The sequence below is a fragment of the Vipera ursinii genome (assembly GCF_947247035.1).
Source record: "Vipera ursinii genome assembly, chromosome: 10".
NCBI lineage: Eukaryota > Metazoa > Chordata > Lepidosauria > Squamata > Viperidae > Vipera > Vipera ursinii.
In genome coordinates this window covers 22,129,643-22,149,237 of record NC_139520.1, presented here as the reverse complement: position 1 = coordinate 22,149,237, position 19,595 = coordinate 22,129,643, and the positions used below count along the sequence as shown (strand labels likewise).

Here is a 19,595-nt window from a genome sequence, read left to right as displayed (position 1 = left end):
AGTCAACCTTGAGCCTGGTGGGACTTGAACCTGCACTAATTGCAGGCAGCTGGTGTTACTTAAGGAGGCATCAGCCCACTGCTCCACCAAGGCTCTTGGACATCATATAAATGTCCAAGACTGCCTTTGGCCAATTGACCCCCACGCTGGCTAGATGGGTGTGAATCTCCTTCAGAGCTACCTGCTGAAGGAGGAGGGAGGGAGGGAGGGAGGGAGGGAGGGGAAGATGGAGAGCAACGCTCACCTCCCCACTTCCTTTGCGATCTGCACCACGGGCTGGAAAAGGAGGAGGCCAGGCTGGGCAGAGAAGAGCTGCCGCCCCAACTGTCATATGTGGCCTTCCTCCCAGCAGCTCCTGAACTGCATCATGGACATGGTGGAGAAGACACGCCGGTCCCTCACCGTGCTGCGCCGCTGCCAGGAAGCTGACCGTGAGGAGCTCAACCATTGGATACGCCGCTACAGCGATGCCGAAGACATGAAGAAGGGGGCGAGCCCTGCCAGCCGCCCCCTCAACAGTACTGCCAACATCGAGGCACCGCTGCTAGGTAGCCCAGCAAGGGAGGAGGTGGGCTCAGGCCACCCAGATGGAGGCGCTTGACTCCAGGAACAGAGAGTGTGGCCTTCCTCCCCCTCTGCCTGTGGAGGGGCCCCTTCCACCTGTCATAGGCTCTCTGGAGTTGGGCCTTTCCAACAGCCCCCACTGCCAGGGCCTCTCAGAAGAACCTGGGGTGGGGGGAGAATGGGGAGGCAGATGACAACTAGGTTACCACCACCCCCTAGTGGGAATGGGCCTCTCAGAAGAACCTGGGGTGGGGGGAGAATGGGGAGGCAGATGACAACTAGGTTACCACCACCCCCTAGTGGGAATGAGCGGAGACGATGCAGTCTCCTAACCCCAACATCTGCTGGGGCATCTGATGAAACAAAACTCATTTTGTGTTGACTGAATTGTGGTTTATGGAATAAGCCATCATCAGCTGGGTTTGTAGAACAAGCCAAGCCTTCCTCCACATTCTGTCAGCCAGAAAGGCTGGGCTAAGGCAGACCCAAGCAAGCCACAGGATGGGTTAATGCAAACTCTAACCTAGTCACTCTAGAACAGGGGTCCCCAACCCCCAGTCCGTGGATCAGTACCGGGCCGCAGCATGCCGGCAACTGGCCCACACAAACAAGGAAAGCCCCATCCACAGGATGCAGGCAGCACACAAAACCACACCCCCTCTAGTCTATGGAAAAACCTCTCTCCACGGAACCGGTCCCTGGTGCCCAAAAGGTTGGGGACTTCTGGTCTAGACTGAATCCTTAGAAGTCCTGGCCGCAATTCCTGGATGTGTTCCACCAACTGAGATGGGTTTCAAGGGGGTTGCACAAACCTGTGGGGTCACCCCCTGGGCAAGAGTCTTTGTATGGCTTTTAGGAGGGATCCCCTCTTGGCACCACTCTGCTGCTCACCAGGGTGCCCTGGCCTTCCTCCCTGGCATCCTCTTGGCTTCTGGGCACTGGAGCCTTTGAGCTCAACAGAGCTGGACCCAAGGAACTGATCCTTGTTGCCAAGATTTTGCCCCCACCTTTTTGCAGGTGGCTGTGGGTGCCCAACACCCTCTTGGCTGGTGGTCATAAAACTTCCCTTGATGAAGTCATAGTCTGGCCCCCAACTCTCCAGGGTGCAGTCAGGGGCGCTGATGACGCAAGCTTGACCACGCTTGGGTTTTTCCAAGGCAAGATATAACAAATCGGTTCGTTCAACGCTCCTCAACAGATTTTTCTCATTCTGCCATTTCCCCAGATGCCCATCGTGAATTTGTATCCAGGCCGCTGTCTGGCTACATGCCGGAAGAAATCTGGAGAAAAGCTGGTGAGTTTTAGGGGAAGTAAGGAAAAGCTTCTTGTAAAAATTTGGCTGTGTCACCAAGCAAAAGCCAAAAAAAAATCCCTTGAAATGAGCGATTGTGGGAACCCTGGCCCATTACCCTGATCAAGGACTGGGAGAGCTACCGTGGCCCTCAGCCTGGTGGGTTGTCCAGCTGCAGACCTCCCTTTGCTGACCAAGCACAGCACAGCAGTGTCCCTTGCACAGGTCAGTTTGGTCCTACTTCCTCAGATGGAGCTGCCCTTGGGCCGAGTTTGAAGCTGCTTCCTCAACCTTAGCAACTTAGGGATGTGTGGACTTCCAGAATTCCCCAGCCAGCTTGCTGTCCACACACCCTCCAGTTGCGAGGGTTGAGAAACGCTACTCTGAAGCATTGACAGGGCAGCTGTTGTACGTAGGATCCACTGTGCTTTGCAGACATCAGCAGGAGTTTTGCTCTGCTGGCTAAAGCAAGTAGCCCTTACGAGAGAGGAAACATCTGCAAAGGATATGCAACATCCCATCAGATGCTGCTTTTATTGGGTTCAGCCAGGAACCTCCTTTGTCTGGGAATCTCCACTCCCCGGTGCACCTATCTGAAATAGCTGATTGTGTTCTGGTGGGCTCCCACCAGCCAGAAAATGGGGCAGAGGAATTAGTGGCCGGCCTTGCTTTCCGACCACTAAAAGTGGGGTGAGAGGTGTGGTCCCTTCAGGGTGCAGTGCAGACTCTGCTTAAGCCTGATGGAGAATAGCTGGCCCCCTCAGGACGGGGGGATTAAAGTTGCCACTTTCCCCTGACGGATTCAGCCATCGAGTTTGCCCCCTTCTCCAAGCTAGTTAAAAGCCTAGCTAGTGGCTCCTTTCACACAACCCATTTACTAGTTAAGCACTAGCCTCGGGTAGATTTTTCTTGTAGGCCAGCATCTTAGGCAAATCCAGGCTACAATACAGTGTTAGATAAACTGAAAATGGCTTAATTAGTCATCTGGTGAGGGATGTTGTGTGCGTGCCATTTGGGTGGCTTTGCTTGTCACGGCTTCCCCGGGGAGGGGCTGCTGCAGGGAATTACGAAGAGGGTAAACCCGTGTAGGAATCAGTTTTTTGACAGCGTGGTGCTTCTTTTAGAGTTTAAACTACAGTTCTTATATTTCTCGCCTGAAACTAGCTCCCGGTATTAGCAATCCTGGCCAGTGAGGCCTGAAAGGGCCACAGAAGGGGGCCCTGGGCCATGCAGGTGGCCCTGGGGCTACAGATTGACCCTCCTTTTTCTGGAAGACCTCAGACCTCCTTCAGAGCAGTGGTGCCACCTTGCTCTCTTAGGTGTTGCTTGCCCTGATCGAGCCTCCTCTATCATTTCTGCCTTGCCCTGCGCTCTGCCTTTCAGAAGAAGCCGTGAACGAGGTGAAGCGTCAGGCCATGTCGGAGCTGCAGAAGGCCGTCTCGGATGCGGAGCGGAAGGCCCACGAGCTGATCACCACGGAGCGGGCCAAGATGGAGCGGGCCCTGGCTGAAGCCAAGCGCCAAGCCTCCGAGGACGCCTTGACCGTAATTAACCAACAGGAGGACTCCAGTGAGGTAGTGACCCTCTCTAGTCCTGACCTGGAGCCGGGTGCCAGAATAGCGGGCTGCAAGCAGCCATGACTCGGAGCCAGGCGTGTGTTGGTCTCGTGCCTCCCCCCCTGTGGTTTGGCCTTGTCCTAAAATGTAGAAGTTGAGCACAGTCTGGAGCGCAGCCACAGCCCTTTGTGAATCCGCCACGGGAGAGACGGACCGCGTGTCTGGTGCCCGGTGAAGAGTAGAGCGCCTCTTGTCCCCCACGCTTGTCTTTCGCTCCACGCTGATCTCTGTGCTTTCGCCTTCTCCTGCAGAGCTGCTGGAACTGCGGGCGCAAGGCCAGCGAGACCTGCAGCGGATGCAACACTGCGCGCTACTGCGGCTCCTTCTGCCAGCACAAAGATTGGGAGAAGCATCACCACGTCTGTGGACAGACTCTCCAGAGCCTCCAAGCTTCTGTTGGGACGGCCACTTCTGGCCCGGTTGGGCTGCCCGGGGCTCCTGCCCAGCCAGATGGGGTGGCCGTGACCAGTACCCTCCCCGGCGTGGCCCTGGGAGGCAGCTCGAGCGATCCAGGCTCTGCCACCGTCTCGCGTTCTGGCACGCCGGCAACCCCAGCCCCGCTGGACACCACGTCCCGCTAGGCGAGAGACAAAAGGGAAGGGAACCATCACTGCTGCTGCTGCTGCTACCACTGCTCTCCCAATTAAAGACAAACTGAAAACTGCATTCAATGCAAATCCTCAGCTACCTGACACGTGTTTGACCTCCAGAGCAACCTCTAACTCTACGACAGAATCCTCATGAATCCTCAGACCTGGCTTTAAGTGGAGTTAAGGCAAGCACCGGGCCTCGTCCGTCCTTCGGAGATGACGGTGGTGGTGGTGGAAGACTCAACCTCCAACCCATGAAGGTGGAGATGGCGGTTGTTTTTCTTTCCTTTTTCTTCCTCCTCCTCCTCCTCCTCTTCCTCCTCCTCCTCTTCTCCTCGGATGAGGCATTTGCAGGTATCCCCACCTCTTGACTTGGGGACAGGGAAGGAGAACCGGAGAGGCTCCCTCCGTCTCCTGCCGAAGGTGCGTTCATGGAAATAAAAAGAATGAAAGCTCCTTCCTGTGAAAGAGGAAGGGGCAGAAGAAGGCAGGGAGAAATGGATTTCAGTTACAAAAAGCAAGCCTTTTTTTTCCTTTTTGTAAAAAAAAAATAAAAATAGACAATGCAAACATCAAACTCTTTGGCTTTAAGTGAAACAGAAAGAAACAAAATCCAAAAAGTACCCACAAAACCAAGTAAAGGAAGCTTACCTGTAAACTACCTTGCTAGTTAGCCAAGAAATACCATTTTCACCTCTGCTCCAAAGGAAATCCAAAAACGGAAAAAAAATCCAAACTTTTTTCCTCTGCCAAAGTTTCTTTCTTCCTTCCGCCGCCCCCTTTTCTTCCTTCGATTGACTTCTTCCTCTTCTTCCTCATTACAGAGGCTTTATTTATTAGGTTTTTCTGAACGGAGGAGTGCCGCATCTTTCTGCAACTGTCTACCCGCAGCTTGGCAGTGGCCGCGGCTGCCGTGGCTGCCGTGCCACGGCTGGGGCTGTTTCTGCTCCTTTGTGTTCCTGGATTGGGGAGGGGAAGGGGGGGGTCAGACCTCATGGCACGTGGGCCTTGGCCTGCTCCTGTGTCACCCTGCAGGAGGACAGACGTGCAACTGTGGGACTCGGAGAAATTTTCGTAGAATAAAGCAAAAAACAAAACCAAGGATCCACCACTTTTGTGCGTGTGAGCGTGAGTGTTTGTGTGTATATGTGTGACAGAGAGAGAAGAGAGAAAGTGTGAGGCAGAAATGACTCTATAAACTCCCTCGCTTGGTGGATTATGAAAACCTGTTGTGCTTTTTTATATATATCAAAACCTGTTGTATTAAACGGCCACCACACAACCTGTTCCAGACAGACACGTGTGATTCACCCCTGCCTGCCGGCCTGCCTGCCCTCAGCTAGTTTGGTTCCGGCACCCAGGCAAAAAGTCTGTCTTTCACCTGGATCTTTTCACCTCTACCCCCCACCCCACCCCTCTCTGCTCTCCAGGATCCACCCATCTTCCCAGGCGGATCTTTGCAGTTTCCTCCTTGACTTCTGCCCGACCCCCAAAGGACCGAGTGGCCTCTTTCTTTTCTCCTCTCCTGGAAGAGCCAAGAGTCGCCCTGGCCCCCATGTCTCTTCCTTGGCTGTTCTCCCCAATCTCCCACTGGGTCTCCCAGGAGGGCAGGGGGTCCCTTCCCCTGCCTCCCTCCTGCTCCTGCAGCTCCTGCAGCCTTTGGTCTTCTGGTGCATTCTGGGTTCATCCTACTTTTCCTGGGGAAACCAACAGATGTTTGACCGGGGAGGAGGGGGAAGGGCGGGAAGGAAACAGCGGCATCCAATGGTCACATTCTTTGCAACGCTGTACAAAGCAGAGAGGACGGGAGTGCAATATGGGGCAGGGGGGTAGATGGCATGGCTGCAGGGAGGAGGGGGGGACCCTTACAGATGGCCCAGCCAGGGTTTCAGGGCAGAAATGTTGTACTTTTACTGTGAATGTAAATAGTCTTTGCAAATGGTTCCAAAAATATTGCTAATAACTGGAATGGTGGTGATGGTGAGGAGGAGGAGGAGGATAAGAGACTTTTTGCCAAATAATGGAAACGGACAACCATTAAAGTAGGTAACAATTGGGGAAATGTGCTTTTCCAAAAAAGACAAATTGCTGTGCTCATGAAAAGATGTAATTTTCTAGAAGTGCAGAACTTGGGAGTTTTCTGAAGGAATCCTTTTAATCCCCCTTAAACAGCCTTGTCCCATCCTCCCCTTCCAGTTGCTTGGCCTGCAAGGCTGTTGGAGGCTTTTCTGGCTGGGGAGCATTGGGGTTGTAGTCCAATACCTCCAGAGGTCATTCTGTTCTCTCCAAATGCAACACTTCTTCTGCCCACAGATGGAGGCATTTCCTTCACCGGAACAAACAGTCGTTCTCGCGAGGGGCTCATCTTTCGCAGTTAGAGGGAGTTGCATAATGTGGATCACGAGTCCGTTTGAACTGCCTCGGCTTGCACTTCCGATCCTGTGTTCAAGGGGAAATTAGACGGGCTCTCTTCCTCCTGGGCCAGCCAGTCTGTTTACTGGCACCAGAACCAAAACGGCAGCCTGTGTATGTGGCTGCTCTTTTCGGGTCCTCCAGAAGCCGTCTAAAGAGCATCGTGAGTTGCAAACGGCTCTCTCTGTCTCAAAAGACCTGGGTTGTCCTCTGGCCCTGGAGGTATCTTCTGGCGTAGGCGGTCAGCGGACCACTGCCCATTGTTCTTCTGCCTTTCTGTGCATGCAGCACCCATGAGATCCACTGCCCTGTTTATCTGCTGTGTTCCTTCGTCGGGGACCTGTGGAGCGCCATCCATCCTCTCTTGCTTTTCAGAGCCTCCGTCTTCTTTCTCACTCCCGAGCCTCTTTAAGGATGTGGCTCAAAGCCTTTGGAGCCATAACTCCAGCTCCATTCTTCCGGCTCCTTCTTCCAGCAGCTCTTTTGTTCTTCCTCAGTTTCACCAGGCTGCCCAGTTCTTCTTCCTCCTCCTCCTCCTCTGAATAAGGAATGGGGAGTTGGTATTCCTACAATGCAAACTGGGATCTTTCTTTCTTCTTGGTTTTCACTACGAGGATGTTGCTGCTATACCAGCCTGATGGTGTCTTGATCTTAGGTGCTTCATGCTAAAGCTGTGTCTGGTGGAGAAACCTGCCCTGGAAGGAATGGAGGCGGGATGCCTAGATCCACCGAAGGGACTGGCCTTTGCTTCAAACCGCTGGCTGGGAACAAATTGCTGGGAATGGGTTTTTGACCCAGTGGGTGACTGTTGGGTGGGCCATCAAGTTCAGCTGCATCTCTCTGAACTGAAGCTCCGATCCTTTGGGGCTTCCCACTGAACTCAACCTGGCTGACCTCTGAGTGGACCTACCAGAAAGGACCTCTTGCTCGAAATACAGCCAAAGCTCTCTCCAATGCCCAGAACTGGCTGTTTCTGGCTTTGTTGGCCTCAGTTTAGAGCACAGGTGTCAATTTCACCATGTCACATGACGTGTCGCAACGTATCATGACTTTTTTTCGCATTGCTGGAGCTGGGGTGGCTACGGCCTATGCATGATGCAACCGGCCCGTGGGCCAGCAGTTTAACACCCCTGGTTTAGAGCAAGCCCTTTTCTCTTGCACCCTGTTCCCTCCCCTTCAAGGGTGGGGGGAGAGGACAAGATTGCGACTCCCTCCTCCATTCTTGCAGTGCACTCTCTGCTTACCTTTAGGCTGTGTGAAAAAAACCCAAAATGCACGTGGGCAAAGTCTTCCTGCTCCCTTACCAGAAAGCATGATGGTTGAGATCGTGATGTTCTTGTCATGAAAAGAGGCGATGGATAAAGGAGGGGATTATGGCCATCCCGGACTGGCTGATCCGTCTCTTGTTTGGCAGTCTTTTTCCTGGGCAGTGGCTGTGCAATTGTCTCCCATTCTCCCTCTGACTCACTCAAAGGCAGGCAGGAACCCTTAGGAATTTACAACAGACCGAGAGATAAATAAGTTTTTGCGCAGATCAGAAGCAAATGGGGAAGAGAAGGGAATGTCTCTGCCAGAGTTTCAAATAAGTCTCCCAATTCTTAGAGCTTTAATAAAATGTTATCGCCTAAATTCTGCACGACACGATGGCCTGAATTGGCCGCCAATGTAGCAGTGGCAGTTGAATTAACTGTCGATGAATTCAGAGGGGTCTAATCTGAGCGAGCGTCTTTTGGGCGGCAGCCTGGGAATGGCTTTAACCCCATCTGCAAACTCTTACTTGTGAATGAAGCCAGTTGCAAAATTAAAAGCAGAGCGACCTTTTTAAAAGGAAAAGACCACTTTGCAAATGTGGGAAATTGTACATCCGTTCAGGCTGGCTCAGATCAGCTTCACGCAGCTATTTCCAAGTTAGCTTTTCCCAGGGATTTTGACAGGCTGTTGACTTCATCTTGAACCGTGCTCTGTGCGGTTCCTGAGAATCTCTGAAAAATGAGCCAAACCAGGACAGGGAATCCTTTGCTCATTGCAACTTAGATCTGGGTTATTTGCGAGGATCCACAGGAAGCAGTCAGTACTGAATGTGCCATGTGAAACAGTCTGATGCAACTATAAGTTGATCTTGTCTTCTTGGGCTATAATTTCATGGTTCTCCCGTCGATTGCTTCTTCAGATGGTTGATGAGTCTCCTTTGTTTCCTTCCTTCTGCAGCAAGGAATGCTTCCACAAAATGGAAGTTCCCAAGTCTTGAGACGGAGATCTCATCTTTCCACGCTTACTCGGTTTACGGTCCCCTTGAATTCCCTTCTTTGCAAATGTCCATCTCTTAATCCTCCTCTGCTACAGGAAGATTTATCTTTTCTCCTGGGCAGAGGCTGGCCTGACTTCAAAAGGTGGGCTTTCTTCCCTCCGGGCCACTAGTGGTGTTATCCAACAGGATAAACCATGGGCCCCTCTTATTTGCGGGCTTAATTAATTTACAGGCTGGTGCAGTGGTAGGAAGGAGCAATCAGGTGAGACAGGCACACTTCTCCCCTGCTGACCCTCAGTGGCTGGCTCCCTTTGCCTGCAGCGCCAATAGGAAGGAAAGAGAACAAGTCGTGGGAAGAGTATGCTGGCTTGTCCTGAAGGAAGGTGCTTTTCCAGAGGACTGTGGGAGCCGACTGGGGTCACGTCCCCCTTTTCTTGGAAGCAGATGCTCTTCCGGCTCGGCTGTGTCATTGTGCCCAGATGGGTCATTCTGTCTCTCAGGGTGGAACACAAGGAAAAGAGGAAAGAAGCAGAGAGCGGCTGGTGGGAAAACCATCCCAGCACCAACCTAGCTTTAAAGACTTTGCAGAACCTCATCAGCTGGGAACAATCCGTCACCCATCCTCACGTTCTCCTCCGCCCTCTCCCCAGCCCGGCACTCTGGTTCAGCATCAGGGCCGGAGAACACAGTCCCAATCCTTCTCTGTGGCTCTCACTCATCTCCCCATCAGTCTTGTAGACAGAGAGCTCAGCCCAGCAATTCTGGAGAACCAAAGTGCTCCTTCGTTTGAGTTTCAAGCCGGCTGCCCTCTCGAAGCTGGCTCTCTTCCTGGCAGGGAAGCACGCTGGATTTGGGTCAGAGGTGGCACATCCCTGGGCCTTATCCCAGGCCTCGAGCATCTCTGCCAAAAGACTCAGAAGCTGCCAGTTGTAGGGCAGAAACGAGCCCCCATTCTCCCCAGGGTGGAGGAGAAGCACTGTTCTCAGGGTGCCCAGCAAGTGAATCGCACACGGAACTGTGCAATACTTGAATCAAAGGGTGTGGGGACGAGGAGGGACATCGCTTGTACCGACCAAGATGGGAGCACGTACGTGCATGCTTGCAAAGATGTGTCAAAAGAGAAAAATCGTAGAAATCTAAGAGAATCCAATTAAAAGCAAAAGAGAACCCAGGTCCCCTCTTCCTCCCCTCCCCCGCCCAGCGTTTATGGGTTTCTGTGGCCATTCCAGAGAAATGACTAAGTGGTAGAAGGGTTGAGTTTGGGGAGCCCTTCTGTTGGCATGCTCTCCTTCCCCCCTTTCCCTCGTGGTTTCCTGCTTTCTCTAAATGTACTGTATGTTTGATCCGTGGAAGATGTAAACTTTATGATTCAGGTCATGTCTGTTCTTAACTCTGTATCTGTGTAATAAAGATGGTTTAATATCACGCAACTGTGTCCATTTCTCCTGTGTGCACAAAAGCCCATTTGCACACCACTGCAGAACAAATGAAAGAATGACCTCGTGGTCTGGTTAAATTCCCAGGCCACCTCCTCAGGTTGAGAAAGGCACCGACAGGCTTTAAATAACCAGCATGGGAGAGGGGGAGGCTTCTTTCACCTATCATGCTAAGCCAAAATCAAACTAGCTATCTTAGGGCTTAGCCGTACAAGTCCAGCCATTGAACCCCAGCAGGAGATAAGGGGATCCTGGATGTGCAAGATAAAGAGTTTGTTTGGGTCTGGCTTAATGAGATGCAGGAACACCACAGCTGTGCCTCATTTGACCAACCTCTCATAGAACTTTGGCCAGATGTGGACCCAGCCTTTGAGTCCGACCACTGCTCCCTTACTTCAGGAGTGGCTTCACTGACCCACAGCAGCTCTCTTCCCCCACCCCTTCCAAAGGACACCTGCCCTTCTGCTCAGTTTGCACAGACTCATATGGGCAGGTGGGGCATGAATCAAAGCAATGAATTGATATGAATAACAACCCTTGTGTTCAGGTGAGGACGGAGGGCGTTTGTTTGCTCTTCCTCCCCTGCTAGCTCAGCACACACCCCCCAGTGGGTGAAATGCTGCACCTGATTGGCTGCTAAAGAGATCAAATGGAGCTCCAGCGGTCCTGCCTCAGCTGTTGCTTCCTCCAAATCTGCCTGGCCTTGATAGGTGGGGAAAACAGGCAAGGGTTTGCTGCCAAAAAGGTGTGAGTAATCATGTTTGGACTTGGGGCAAGGTAAGGTATGAGTAGACTTGACTTCCTTGTTTGCAGGAACATTACTTAAGGTTCTGAAAACAGAGTGCCTTGCTGCTTTTGGTAATTGTTTAGGGGTTACAAACAATACACACAAGCCATGGCTTAGTATAATCATAAATTTCACCAAAGTCTACCAACTTGGAATGTCCTGAAAGAGTAACAACAATGGATTGCACAGTTAAGGACTTTCCTTTTGTTGTTGGAGACAGACAGAACTGCTTAAGAGGAGGCATGCTTGAATATTTTGCGTCAATGTGTTTGTATGTAAGGCTTAGATATCAAAATGTTTTGAGTTTGCTTCTACAATGAAGCTCTGTATTTGCCTGCGCAAGTCTTGCTCAACTTAATGGGATGCCTCCAGGAATGCATCATGCTAAGGCTCTCCAGCTGACCTTCTTGGAGAACATGAAGTGTGGCCCTCACCATTAGACTTCCAAAGCCACATCTGAACTAGCAACAAAGCCATTGTTGTCATGCATTCAAAAACAAACAGTCCTTAAGGCCAGCTTTTCTCCTTGGCCCTCTCATGTTATAAGTTGGGTCTTACACCATTGCCCAGAAATTTGCAGGCAGGGAGCCATGAAGATATTTTTGGAGGCAAGGTTAGGAGTGGTCACATGGAAAGGAAAGAGTCTCCCACGGTCTCTTGGCTCATCTGCAAGCCCAGCTTGAAAGGCAGTTCTGATTTAGCCCCTGCATAATAGATGCTGTTGTGATCTTGTAGATTCCACACACTTTGTGAAGTGTGGCATCTGACTAAGCCTTCTCAAAAAAAAACCCATGCATTTGGAAGGCTTGCTCCTCATATGGACTAAACCCAGTCTGAGAAAAGGGGCAAAATGCTTCCCTTCAGTTCTTGGTCACTGAAGCCAGACCCTCAAGTGGACAGGAGATGAGGGGGACCTAGAGAAGGTAGGAGCGGGGGAAGAAGCCCAAGGAAGGAGCATGGATGGGGAGGAAGAACGCTACTCTGTCAAGGCTAGGGAAGGAGAAGAATCCACCATGACGCCTCCTAGGCAGTCAAAGTACCTAACATTGGTGATGTGACTTTCCCCAAGCCATCCCTTCCTTGATTCTGGATCCTGGTGGTGTGATCCTCCTGCTTCGGACACCGACCATTCTTCCTGGGATGCAGCTGAAATTTCTACTTGGCAGAAAAACATGGAAGATGATTCGGCCTTGGCTCCTGTGGAAGGAGCCAATCAAGAGGTTCTGCAAGCAGAAGACCCAGTGAGTCTTATTCTGAGACTTGGGTCAGTTCAGAGGAAGCCTTTGTATGGGAAGGTCTCCTCAAGGCTTCCCCTAATTCTAGAGCTCCTCTGCCTACATTGGGGGGGGGGAGAAGACCTACACTTCTTGCCAGGATGAAATTGCTGGAATTTGAAAAACCAGCACCAATGGAGGGCTGGGGAGGGCCATTTCTGGGGACAACTCTGTCTTTGGGGAAGAGAGGTGCTTCTCATGTTCCACCTCTAATTTGGCTTCTCTTGGGGTGAAGGAACTGGAGGCCATCAAAGCCAAAGTCCGTGCAATGGAGAAGGATGACGAATGGCTGCAGGAGTTGCAGAATGAAGCCAAGTCTCTCCTTGTGAGTTCGGACCCAGGTATGGCTCGTGTCAAGCAGGGCTGCCCAACGGTGGTTGCCCTGGGCCCTTCCTCAAGTAGGGGCTGCTCTGATATGAGGTTTTAAGAAATAAAACTATAAGAAATAACAGCACAACTTTCCAAATTGCTGGGCACTTTATTCAAAGACTGGCACCCTGACTTCTAGAGTTGTCTTTTTTGTGCAGGTCTCTTGCTATCGAGAATAAATGAGAAGAAAGTGGAGGCTGACCAGCGCTCGATCTATGTGGGAAACGTAAGAAAGAGGGGTGAAATCTTATGTGCCAGAATCTGTAATGCATTGCGGGCTCACATCTGAGAGGTGCTCCTTTTCCTTCCGACTTTCTCCCAATAATTTATTTATTTAGCGTCTGGCGTGGTTACATTAGCCAGGAGACGACAGCGCTAATGCAGAGCATGTCGACTGCCTGTTTACCAGCTTTGTTAAGTACCGGCTTCTGGTACTCTGCTTTCACTTCAGATCCTATAAATCTTTCACCTTTTACTTTCTCCCCATGATGGAAAGCAGATCTTAGATCCTGCATTTGTGGGAATTTACTCCTGACTGCCTTGGGTCTATAAATCATTCCACAGTCCTGGATGTGTTGAGTCTCCAGGGCTCTTGAACAAAGGACACCAGAGTCCATGGGCATGATCTTCACAGGTAGATTACGGAGGGACTGCCGAAGAACTGGAGTCCTACTTCAACGGCTGTGGACAGATCAACCGAGTGACTATCCTTTGTGACAAGTTCTCAGGCCATCCAAAAGGGCAAGTGACCGATTGCTATAGGGACAGGCATGGGGAGAGCATCGGTTAGGAAGCAAGGGGCTGCCTACCTAGGTTAGTCCAGGGCCTTTGTTTCCCTAGGGCAGGCGGGCTACCTACCTACCTACCCATCCATCCATCTGTCCATCCAATTTATTTGCCACCCATCTCATATCCAACGACTCTGGGCGGCTTACGACATAAAATATTATAAGGGTTTTGTTTGTTTATTTTTACTTAACATCCTTTCTTCTTGCAGGTATGCCTACATAGAATTTGCTGACCAAAGTTCTCTCAAAGCAGCCATGGAACTGGACGAAGGGATGTTCAGAGGCCGTATTATCAAGGTAAGCCCTGTGGGGGCCTGTTCTAGTGCAGGATCCTACCATTAGCAGGAGTTGTTGCTGGATAAAGGATATCTCTGACCCCTAATTCCTGCCTGAACATTCCCTGGAGACCTTGGTTGCTCTCTCTCAAAAGCTGAGTGCCGTCCGAATTGAACTTCTGCCACCATCGTAGTTTCTCTTCCCATGATTGGGCTCATTAAAACACATTTCTGCAGAATATGTTTAAAATACTTAATGCCCTTCCTGGAAATTTTGGAAGCCCAGCTGGGCAAATAAACTTAAGACTGATAACTCAATTGGCTGAGTTCAGAAGATGCCTAACCTTAAGCAGTGTAACACTAATCCATAAGCTTAGATTGACGAGACACAGTGGCAGCAGGATTCACGCTGTGAGCCCTGTGCAGAAAAACTGTTATGTCTGAAAGGGATACCCTTGTTCCCACAACACAATGCAGCTGCACCATCTGCTACCCAACCTTCTCCAAAGGAGAGTCTTGGGCAAATTTGACCAACTCAGCACTTGCAATTCTTCAGATTCTTCTGGACATGCCATTGATGGTTACATCAGGAGCAGGCCAGCTTGCACGTAATGCTGATATGCTGACCAATTTTTAATTTCCCTTCCAATGAGCTGGGGACAGGAGGGGTGGGCAACTGTGTTTCACTGCCTCTCTTCTTATTTCCACATTTTTATCTCTGGTTCCTTGGATCCATGTTGTTTTGGCTCCAGGTGCTGCCCAAAAGAACCAACTTTCCAGGCATCAGCTCCACAGACCGGGGTGGTTCCAGGGGGAACTTTCGAGGGCGGGGAGCCCCACCTCGCCATGCCAGCTTCTGTGGGGGGCAACGTTCAAGGCCCCGTGGCAGAATAGTTAGGTGAGTGGGCAAGATGGCACCCTTTCGGGTAAACTGTCCTTCTGGAGGGGGACGAGGCTGAATCCTGAAGGAAGCCCAAGCTTTTCATCTAGCATAGCACTAGGTTTTAAATCGGTAGTATTTTTTCTTCTGTTCCTCTTGTTTGTTTTTCTCTACCTTGTTGGTTTCACAGTTGCCCTTCTGTTGTCAATATGGGGTAGTGTTCAAGCCACCTCCGATCCTCAGGGAGAGTTAAGAGTGCCACCTCCCTGGGTGATTAGCTCTACCAGCCAGCAGACGTGGAGATCTTCTCCTGAATTGTCATTCTGAAGTGGGGACGAAGATGCAGGGGGAGTAAAGGGAGGATGGTAAAACTGATGACTAGAGCTTTGTCCACCCACTTCTTCTCCAGGGGCCGTGGGAGGATACCTGCTTGGTACACACCTTACTAGCTGGCAAAGGAGACAACTCAAGCGACAGGCCAGGAGGAATTCAGAAGGGGAGAGAGGAGGAAAAGCAAAGCCTATCTGTATTTGTTGTTACTTGTCAGCCCATTTGTGAGGAGCCACTGTCCCGTTTGTCTGCAGAGCAACCATCCTCCTCCTTCCTGGTAAACCAAAGCCGTGGGGGTGGGGAGAAACCAGGAGTGGGCACCCAAATCTTGCTGGCCTGGCTTTGGGAGGGTGCTGGATTCCTCTTCATTCTTCAGCAACTACATGCTATTATTTCAGGGAAGCAGAAGCTGTCATTCTCTTTTGCCTGGATGCTTAAAGCCCTTAATTTGGCCCGTTATGGGAAGGTCAATAAGGGAGGGGGCTGCTCCTCAACAAAAATCTAGTTAACCAGCGTGTCCTGATGAAGAATCCAGCCCCCTCTGCCTCCTCCTCTCAAACCCTCTTGTAAAGTTGGTTGGGTTTGCGAGAGAGGATGCAAAACCATCCAGTTCTCTCCTTTTACAAATTTGGGGTCTCTGCATCCCATTAGGCACAGAATCATACAAGAAGCCTGTTACAATTTGTGAAAGTGTGCGTGTGTGTGTATACAAGGGACTAGCAATACGGCATGGAACAGCACATCTGCCCTGCCTTTTTGCAATCATCCTGAGGGTTTTGGTGAGCATTTTTAAATGCTCCTCCCTTCACAGGGCTGTGAAAACTTGAAAAAGACTAGAAAAAAGGATTTTCTGCAAAAGGCAGGCCAGCTGGGAGGAAAGCAGTGTGTCTTGTGTTTCCAGGAATTTATTGCAGGTCACTGTATCCTGATACGCCCTGCTCCTCATTTTAAACTAATTTAAATTAATTTAAGAAGTTTCTTCAAAATAAGTATAAATGAATTTTTACTATAAGGCTTACCTGCTGCAATCTTGTTTTGCATACCTTTTACCCCAGCACAACCAGGTACATCAATTACTGCTGCCAATGCAGCTTTCATTGCCCTTAAAGGAGACAGTGCCAACAAAACCTTTTATCTTTAATCCATTGTGGAGTTTATAGGAAAAGCCAGCATAGTAACTTGTGAATTTTGTCAAAATAGACTAGTGAAGTTCACGTTTTATTGAAATGATCTTTCCACTTAGTCCTCTTCCAGCAGACAAAAAAAAGTCTTAAAAAGATATTTGTTCTTGGAGCTGTAAATTCTGCCTCAAAGTTCTCTCTTTGAGCGCTGGAGACATCAGAAGCGAATTTTACCATGTAAAAAAAAAGTATTCATTTTTGCAAGTGGAAAGATGGGACTGATCTGCTTGAAAGCATTTACGGAAGGGGGAAAAAGTTCTCCTGGTTAGGCCCTGTGAAACTGACTGGGAGGTGCCAGGGCAGAAAAGGTTGGGCATCCCAGATGGGCAGTTTCCTGGGGATTGGGCCCTACATGAATAATAAACTGGCAGAGGTTGAAATAAGCAAAGTGAAAAAGGAGGGTTGTATTAAAATGAATGTATCGATGAACAGATATGTAGTTTGTGCTAAAGTTCTATGTTGTAAGACGTTTATCTTTTTTACAAAATAAATGATCCTGCTAGTGAAAATTAAGCTTTACAACCACAGTGGCTGCCTGCAGATGTCTCTCTGGCATCTTCATCACTGAGCTGGGCAAACAGCAGCCTTTGCATATTCACTTCTCAGTGTAAGTTGGGGATGGCTGTTTCATCCATTTACCCTGTGGCTTTACTGTTATTAAAGGCAAGGCTTAGCAAAAAGCAAGCTGGAGGGAGAATTAGCATAGCACTCAGACATCCAAACTTACCATGTGGAAAGGCGTTTAAAAGGATTTTAAGGAGGAATTTCCTGACAGTGAGATCAATTAATCAGTGAAACAACCTGCCTCCAGAAGTTGTGGATGCTCCAGCACTGGAGGTTTTTAAGAAGAAATTGGACATTTGTCTGAAATAGTATAAGGTTTCCTGCCTGAGCAGGGGATTAGACTAGAAGACCTCCAAGGTCCCTTTCAACTGTTATTCTGATATAAATGCATTCAGGGGCCACAGACATTAAAGGGAAAGCATACAGTATCCCATTCTGGCCCTCAAATGGAGAAAGACGACCTTTTCTTAAAGTTAATGCAAAGTTTAAGGATAGGCTTCTCTTATGGTGGGAATTTCTTGATCCAAGCCCCCCCACCCCTTCTAAAACAGTCATTTATATGGACTGGTACAGGTTCTCCTGGACTGAGCAGGGGGTTGGACTACAAGTCCTCCAAGGTCCCTTAAAACTCTTCTATTATTCTGGATATCATGCACCTTGAGTAGCTCTACAAATACTTCAGACGGATTGTGTAAAGGAGTTTATTTTAAGGACAGAAGAACCTCAAACAGTGCAGGGTGTAAGTTTTTTCAGCCTAAGGAGCTGGTAGAAGAGGCAGGACTTTCAGCAAACTTGAACCATCATGGACATCACCGTGTTATCAAAGGCCCTTGAAATGCAGAGAGAGGAGGATTTAAAGCAGGAACCAGATCACCCCACCCAGCCCAAACTGATAGATGAGCTAATTCAGGAGTACAAGAAGGGCAGTTCTCCCCTTGTGCAGCTCCGTGAGCCCACTAGTCATTGTTCTGCTTTGCCAGTACCAGCCATCCCACTAGCCCACCTGCTGAAGCCAGCAGCTTCCTTACCCTCCCCACTGACGTCTGTCCCTGGCTTTTTCCATACTCCTCTGCCCAGAACCCTTTTGGTCCATATGCAAAGCCAGACAGCCCCAGCTGATAGACCCAGAACATCCAAAACACACCTGCTTGGAAGCAGACTAATCAAAACAAGTAGCTCTGTACGCAAAACATTTCCCTAATACCTGTTCTGCCCCATTCAATCTCTGCAATTTAGCAAACAGCAAGCACAGAATTGTATCACACACTATGCCGTAAGTTCTAGGATAACAAACCAATTGGGCTGCATTCAGGCATCATGGTAATTTAGTAAGCCAAAAGTAGGCAACTTAGGGCTAGTATAACGTATGAATCCCTGGGTTTGTGAAAGGCAGTTATCACCTTCCCTGCTCCCCCTACTGTCAGCATCTGCATTCTTTTGCAGGCACCCAGGACCCTCCGGCTGCCCTAGGGATGTCTAGCCAATCTTCTGCTCTGCTACCTATTCAATTGGCTGGCTGGGGAACTCTAGGAGTTGCTTCCAAGTTGCTGAGGTTGAGAAACACTGCTTTTGTAGAACATGTTTAAACTGGTAACTAAATAAACCCAATTTCTGCATCTACCAAACCATAAAGTCATCAAACAGGTTGAATTTACACCACAGCAGAAGCTATGAAGTAGCCATGGTTAAAAATCATCCAGTGTCAGGTCAACACAGAGCACTTGGTCTTTGATGAATCTGGTTAAATAAAGTGTGTGAATCTGGGTTTCAGGTCATGCAGAACTAAGGAAGGGCAAGTTCTTACTCACCTGGATTGGATTTGGTCTCCAGGATTGTAAAAGGGGTTACACATGACATCTGTATAAGAATTATGCAATTTCCTGAACATCTGCAAAGAAACCACTTCCATTATATTTAATCACAAAAGGGCTCACATGTCCCCAGTCAGGCTTCTGGGAGGTGCCTCAGACTTACACTGCGGATTTCATTGTCTCGGAGTGCCGTGTTGGAAGAATCCACCACCATCACAAACTTGACTTTGGAATTGGTCACGTAGCCATAGCTGCTTGGCTGGTTAAGGGACACAGACTGTTGGAAACGGGAGGCTGATCTTCCACCGCTGTGTCTCTTAGTCATTTATCTGAGGTGCCCGAGATCAGATTGAGGTTGGATCTGCCACTCAGCTACACATCAGCAGGCCTAGCGGATCCTGCCCTCAAAAATCTCATTACTAGACAGACCAGAAAAAAGACAGGGAAGACCCTCACTCTGGGCTGTGGTCCAGGGGTTCCCTTGGCCTTTTGCAGCCCAGAGCTGACAACCCCAGCCTTCCCATCTTGTATGCTGAGACCGCCAGAGTCTCTCCATCCTAACTAGACGGAGGATCAAGGACCGGAGGAGGCTCCTGTTTGCACAACCTATCAAATGTCTTCCAGCCCGTCTTTCAAGCTTGGCAATAGATGGGTGGACTTCAGCTCCCAGAATTCCCCAGCCAGGCGTATCAATTCTGAGTTGAAGCCCCGCCCAGCCCCATCCCCGATAGCTGCCCGGTTTGAAAAACGCGCGTGTCATTTCCACGTTCCCCGCTGGAGGGTCACACACACACACACACACACACACCCGGGCAAGGATACACCTTGTAGTCCTCGGTGGGGTAGAGGAGGCCGAGGTAGAGCTCCCGCTGGTCCACCAGCGCCTTCCCCAGCGCCGAGACCTTCTCGTCCACCACGTCCAGCGAGGTGTGCACCGTGTAGTGGAACTTCAGCGCGTTCTCGGTGGGGAGGCTCTTGATGTAGAGCGGGTAGTTCTGGGGAGGGAGGGCGGGGAGCGAGGCGGTCAGGGGGGGATGGGGAGCCGACCCCCGGGCCCCTCGCGTGGACCCCACGTCCTTTCCCCCCCCCCGCGCCCACCTCCTTGGCGATCACCGCAACGCACACCGCCATCTCGGCTCCGGGCAGGCGAGCTTCCTCTGCCCTCACTTCCGCCCATGT

The 19,595-nt window shown here is 50.2% G+C and overlaps 3 protein-coding genes across 7 annotated transcripts in view; 2 read left to right on the top strand and 1 right to left on the bottom strand.

Annotated features, from left to right (window-relative positions):
* CBFA2T3 (CBFA2/RUNX1 partner transcriptional co-repressor 3) overlaps positions 1–4,631 on the top strand; it is a 35,568-nt gene extending 30,937 nt beyond the window's left edge. For 4 of the 5 annotated variants that reach the window (XM_083370382.1, XM_083370381.1, XM_083370378.1 and 1 more), the window contains 4 exons: positions 353–548; positions 1,790–1,858; positions 3,239–3,429; positions 3,723–4,631. In XM_083370382.1, the coding sequence (XP_083226508.1) occupies positions 353–548; positions 1,790–1,858; positions 3,239–3,429; positions 3,723–4,052 (786 nt within the window). In that variant the 3' untranslated portion in view covers positions 4,053–4,631. The remainder of the gene's footprint in view (positions 1–352; positions 549–1,789; positions 1,859–3,238; positions 3,430–3,722) is intronic. The other variant, XM_083370380.1, reaches the window with a different exon arrangement.
* Positions 4,632–12,051: 7,420 nt separating this feature from the next.
* On the top strand, positions 12,052–16,738 carry PABPN1L (PABPN1 like, cytoplasmic). The gene is made up of 7 exons (XM_083370273.1): positions 12,052–12,185; positions 12,454–12,559; positions 12,746–12,850; positions 13,226–13,328; positions 13,585–13,672; positions 14,403–14,548; positions 14,940–16,738. Exons 1-7 carry the CDS (start codon positions 12,117–12,119, stop codon positions 14,977–14,979), a joined length of 657 nt encoding a protein of 218 aa, XP_083226399.1. The 5' UTR covers positions 12,052–12,116; the 3' UTR covers positions 14,980–16,738.
* A 558-nt stretch (positions 16,739–17,296) lies between these two features.
* TRAPPC2L (trafficking protein particle complex subunit 2L) lies at positions 17,297–19,592 on the bottom strand. The gene is made up of 5 exons (XM_083370481.1): positions 19,515–19,592; positions 19,239–19,411; positions 18,580–18,667; positions 18,414–18,493; positions 17,297–17,434 (listed from the first exon to the last, which is right to left on the bottom strand). Exons 1-5 carry the CDS (start codon positions 19,545–19,547, stop codon positions 17,389–17,391), a joined length of 420 nt encoding a protein of 139 aa, XP_083226607.1. The 5' UTR covers positions 19,548–19,592; the 3' UTR covers positions 17,297–17,388.
* Positions 19,593–19,595: the final 3 nt, after the last annotated feature.

Coding starts and splice junctions, on each gene's coding strand:
- TRAPPC2L (XM_083370481.1), bottom strand. CDS start 19,547: ATGGCGGTGTGCGTTGCGGTGATCGCCAAGGAG. Junction 18,668..19,238: donor CCCACCGAGGACTACAAGGT/GTATCCTTGCCC, acceptor CCAGCCAAGCAG/CTATGGCTACGTGACCAATT. Junction 18,494..18,579: donor GAGACAATGAAATCCGCAGT/GTAAGTCTGAGG, acceptor GTTTCTTTGCAG/ATGTTCAGGAAATTGCATAA.
- PABPN1L (XM_083370273.1), top strand. CDS start 12,117: ATGGAAGATGATTCGGCCTTGGCTCCTGTGGAAGGAGCCAATCAAGAG. Junction 12,186..12,453: donor TTCTGCAAGCAGAAGACCCA/GTGAGTCTTATT, acceptor CTTGGGGTGAAG/GAACTGGAGGCCATCAAAGC. Junction 14,549..14,939: donor CCCCGTGGCAGAATAGTTAG/GTGAGTGGGCAA, acceptor CTTCTTCTCCAG/GGGCCGTGGGAGGATACCTG.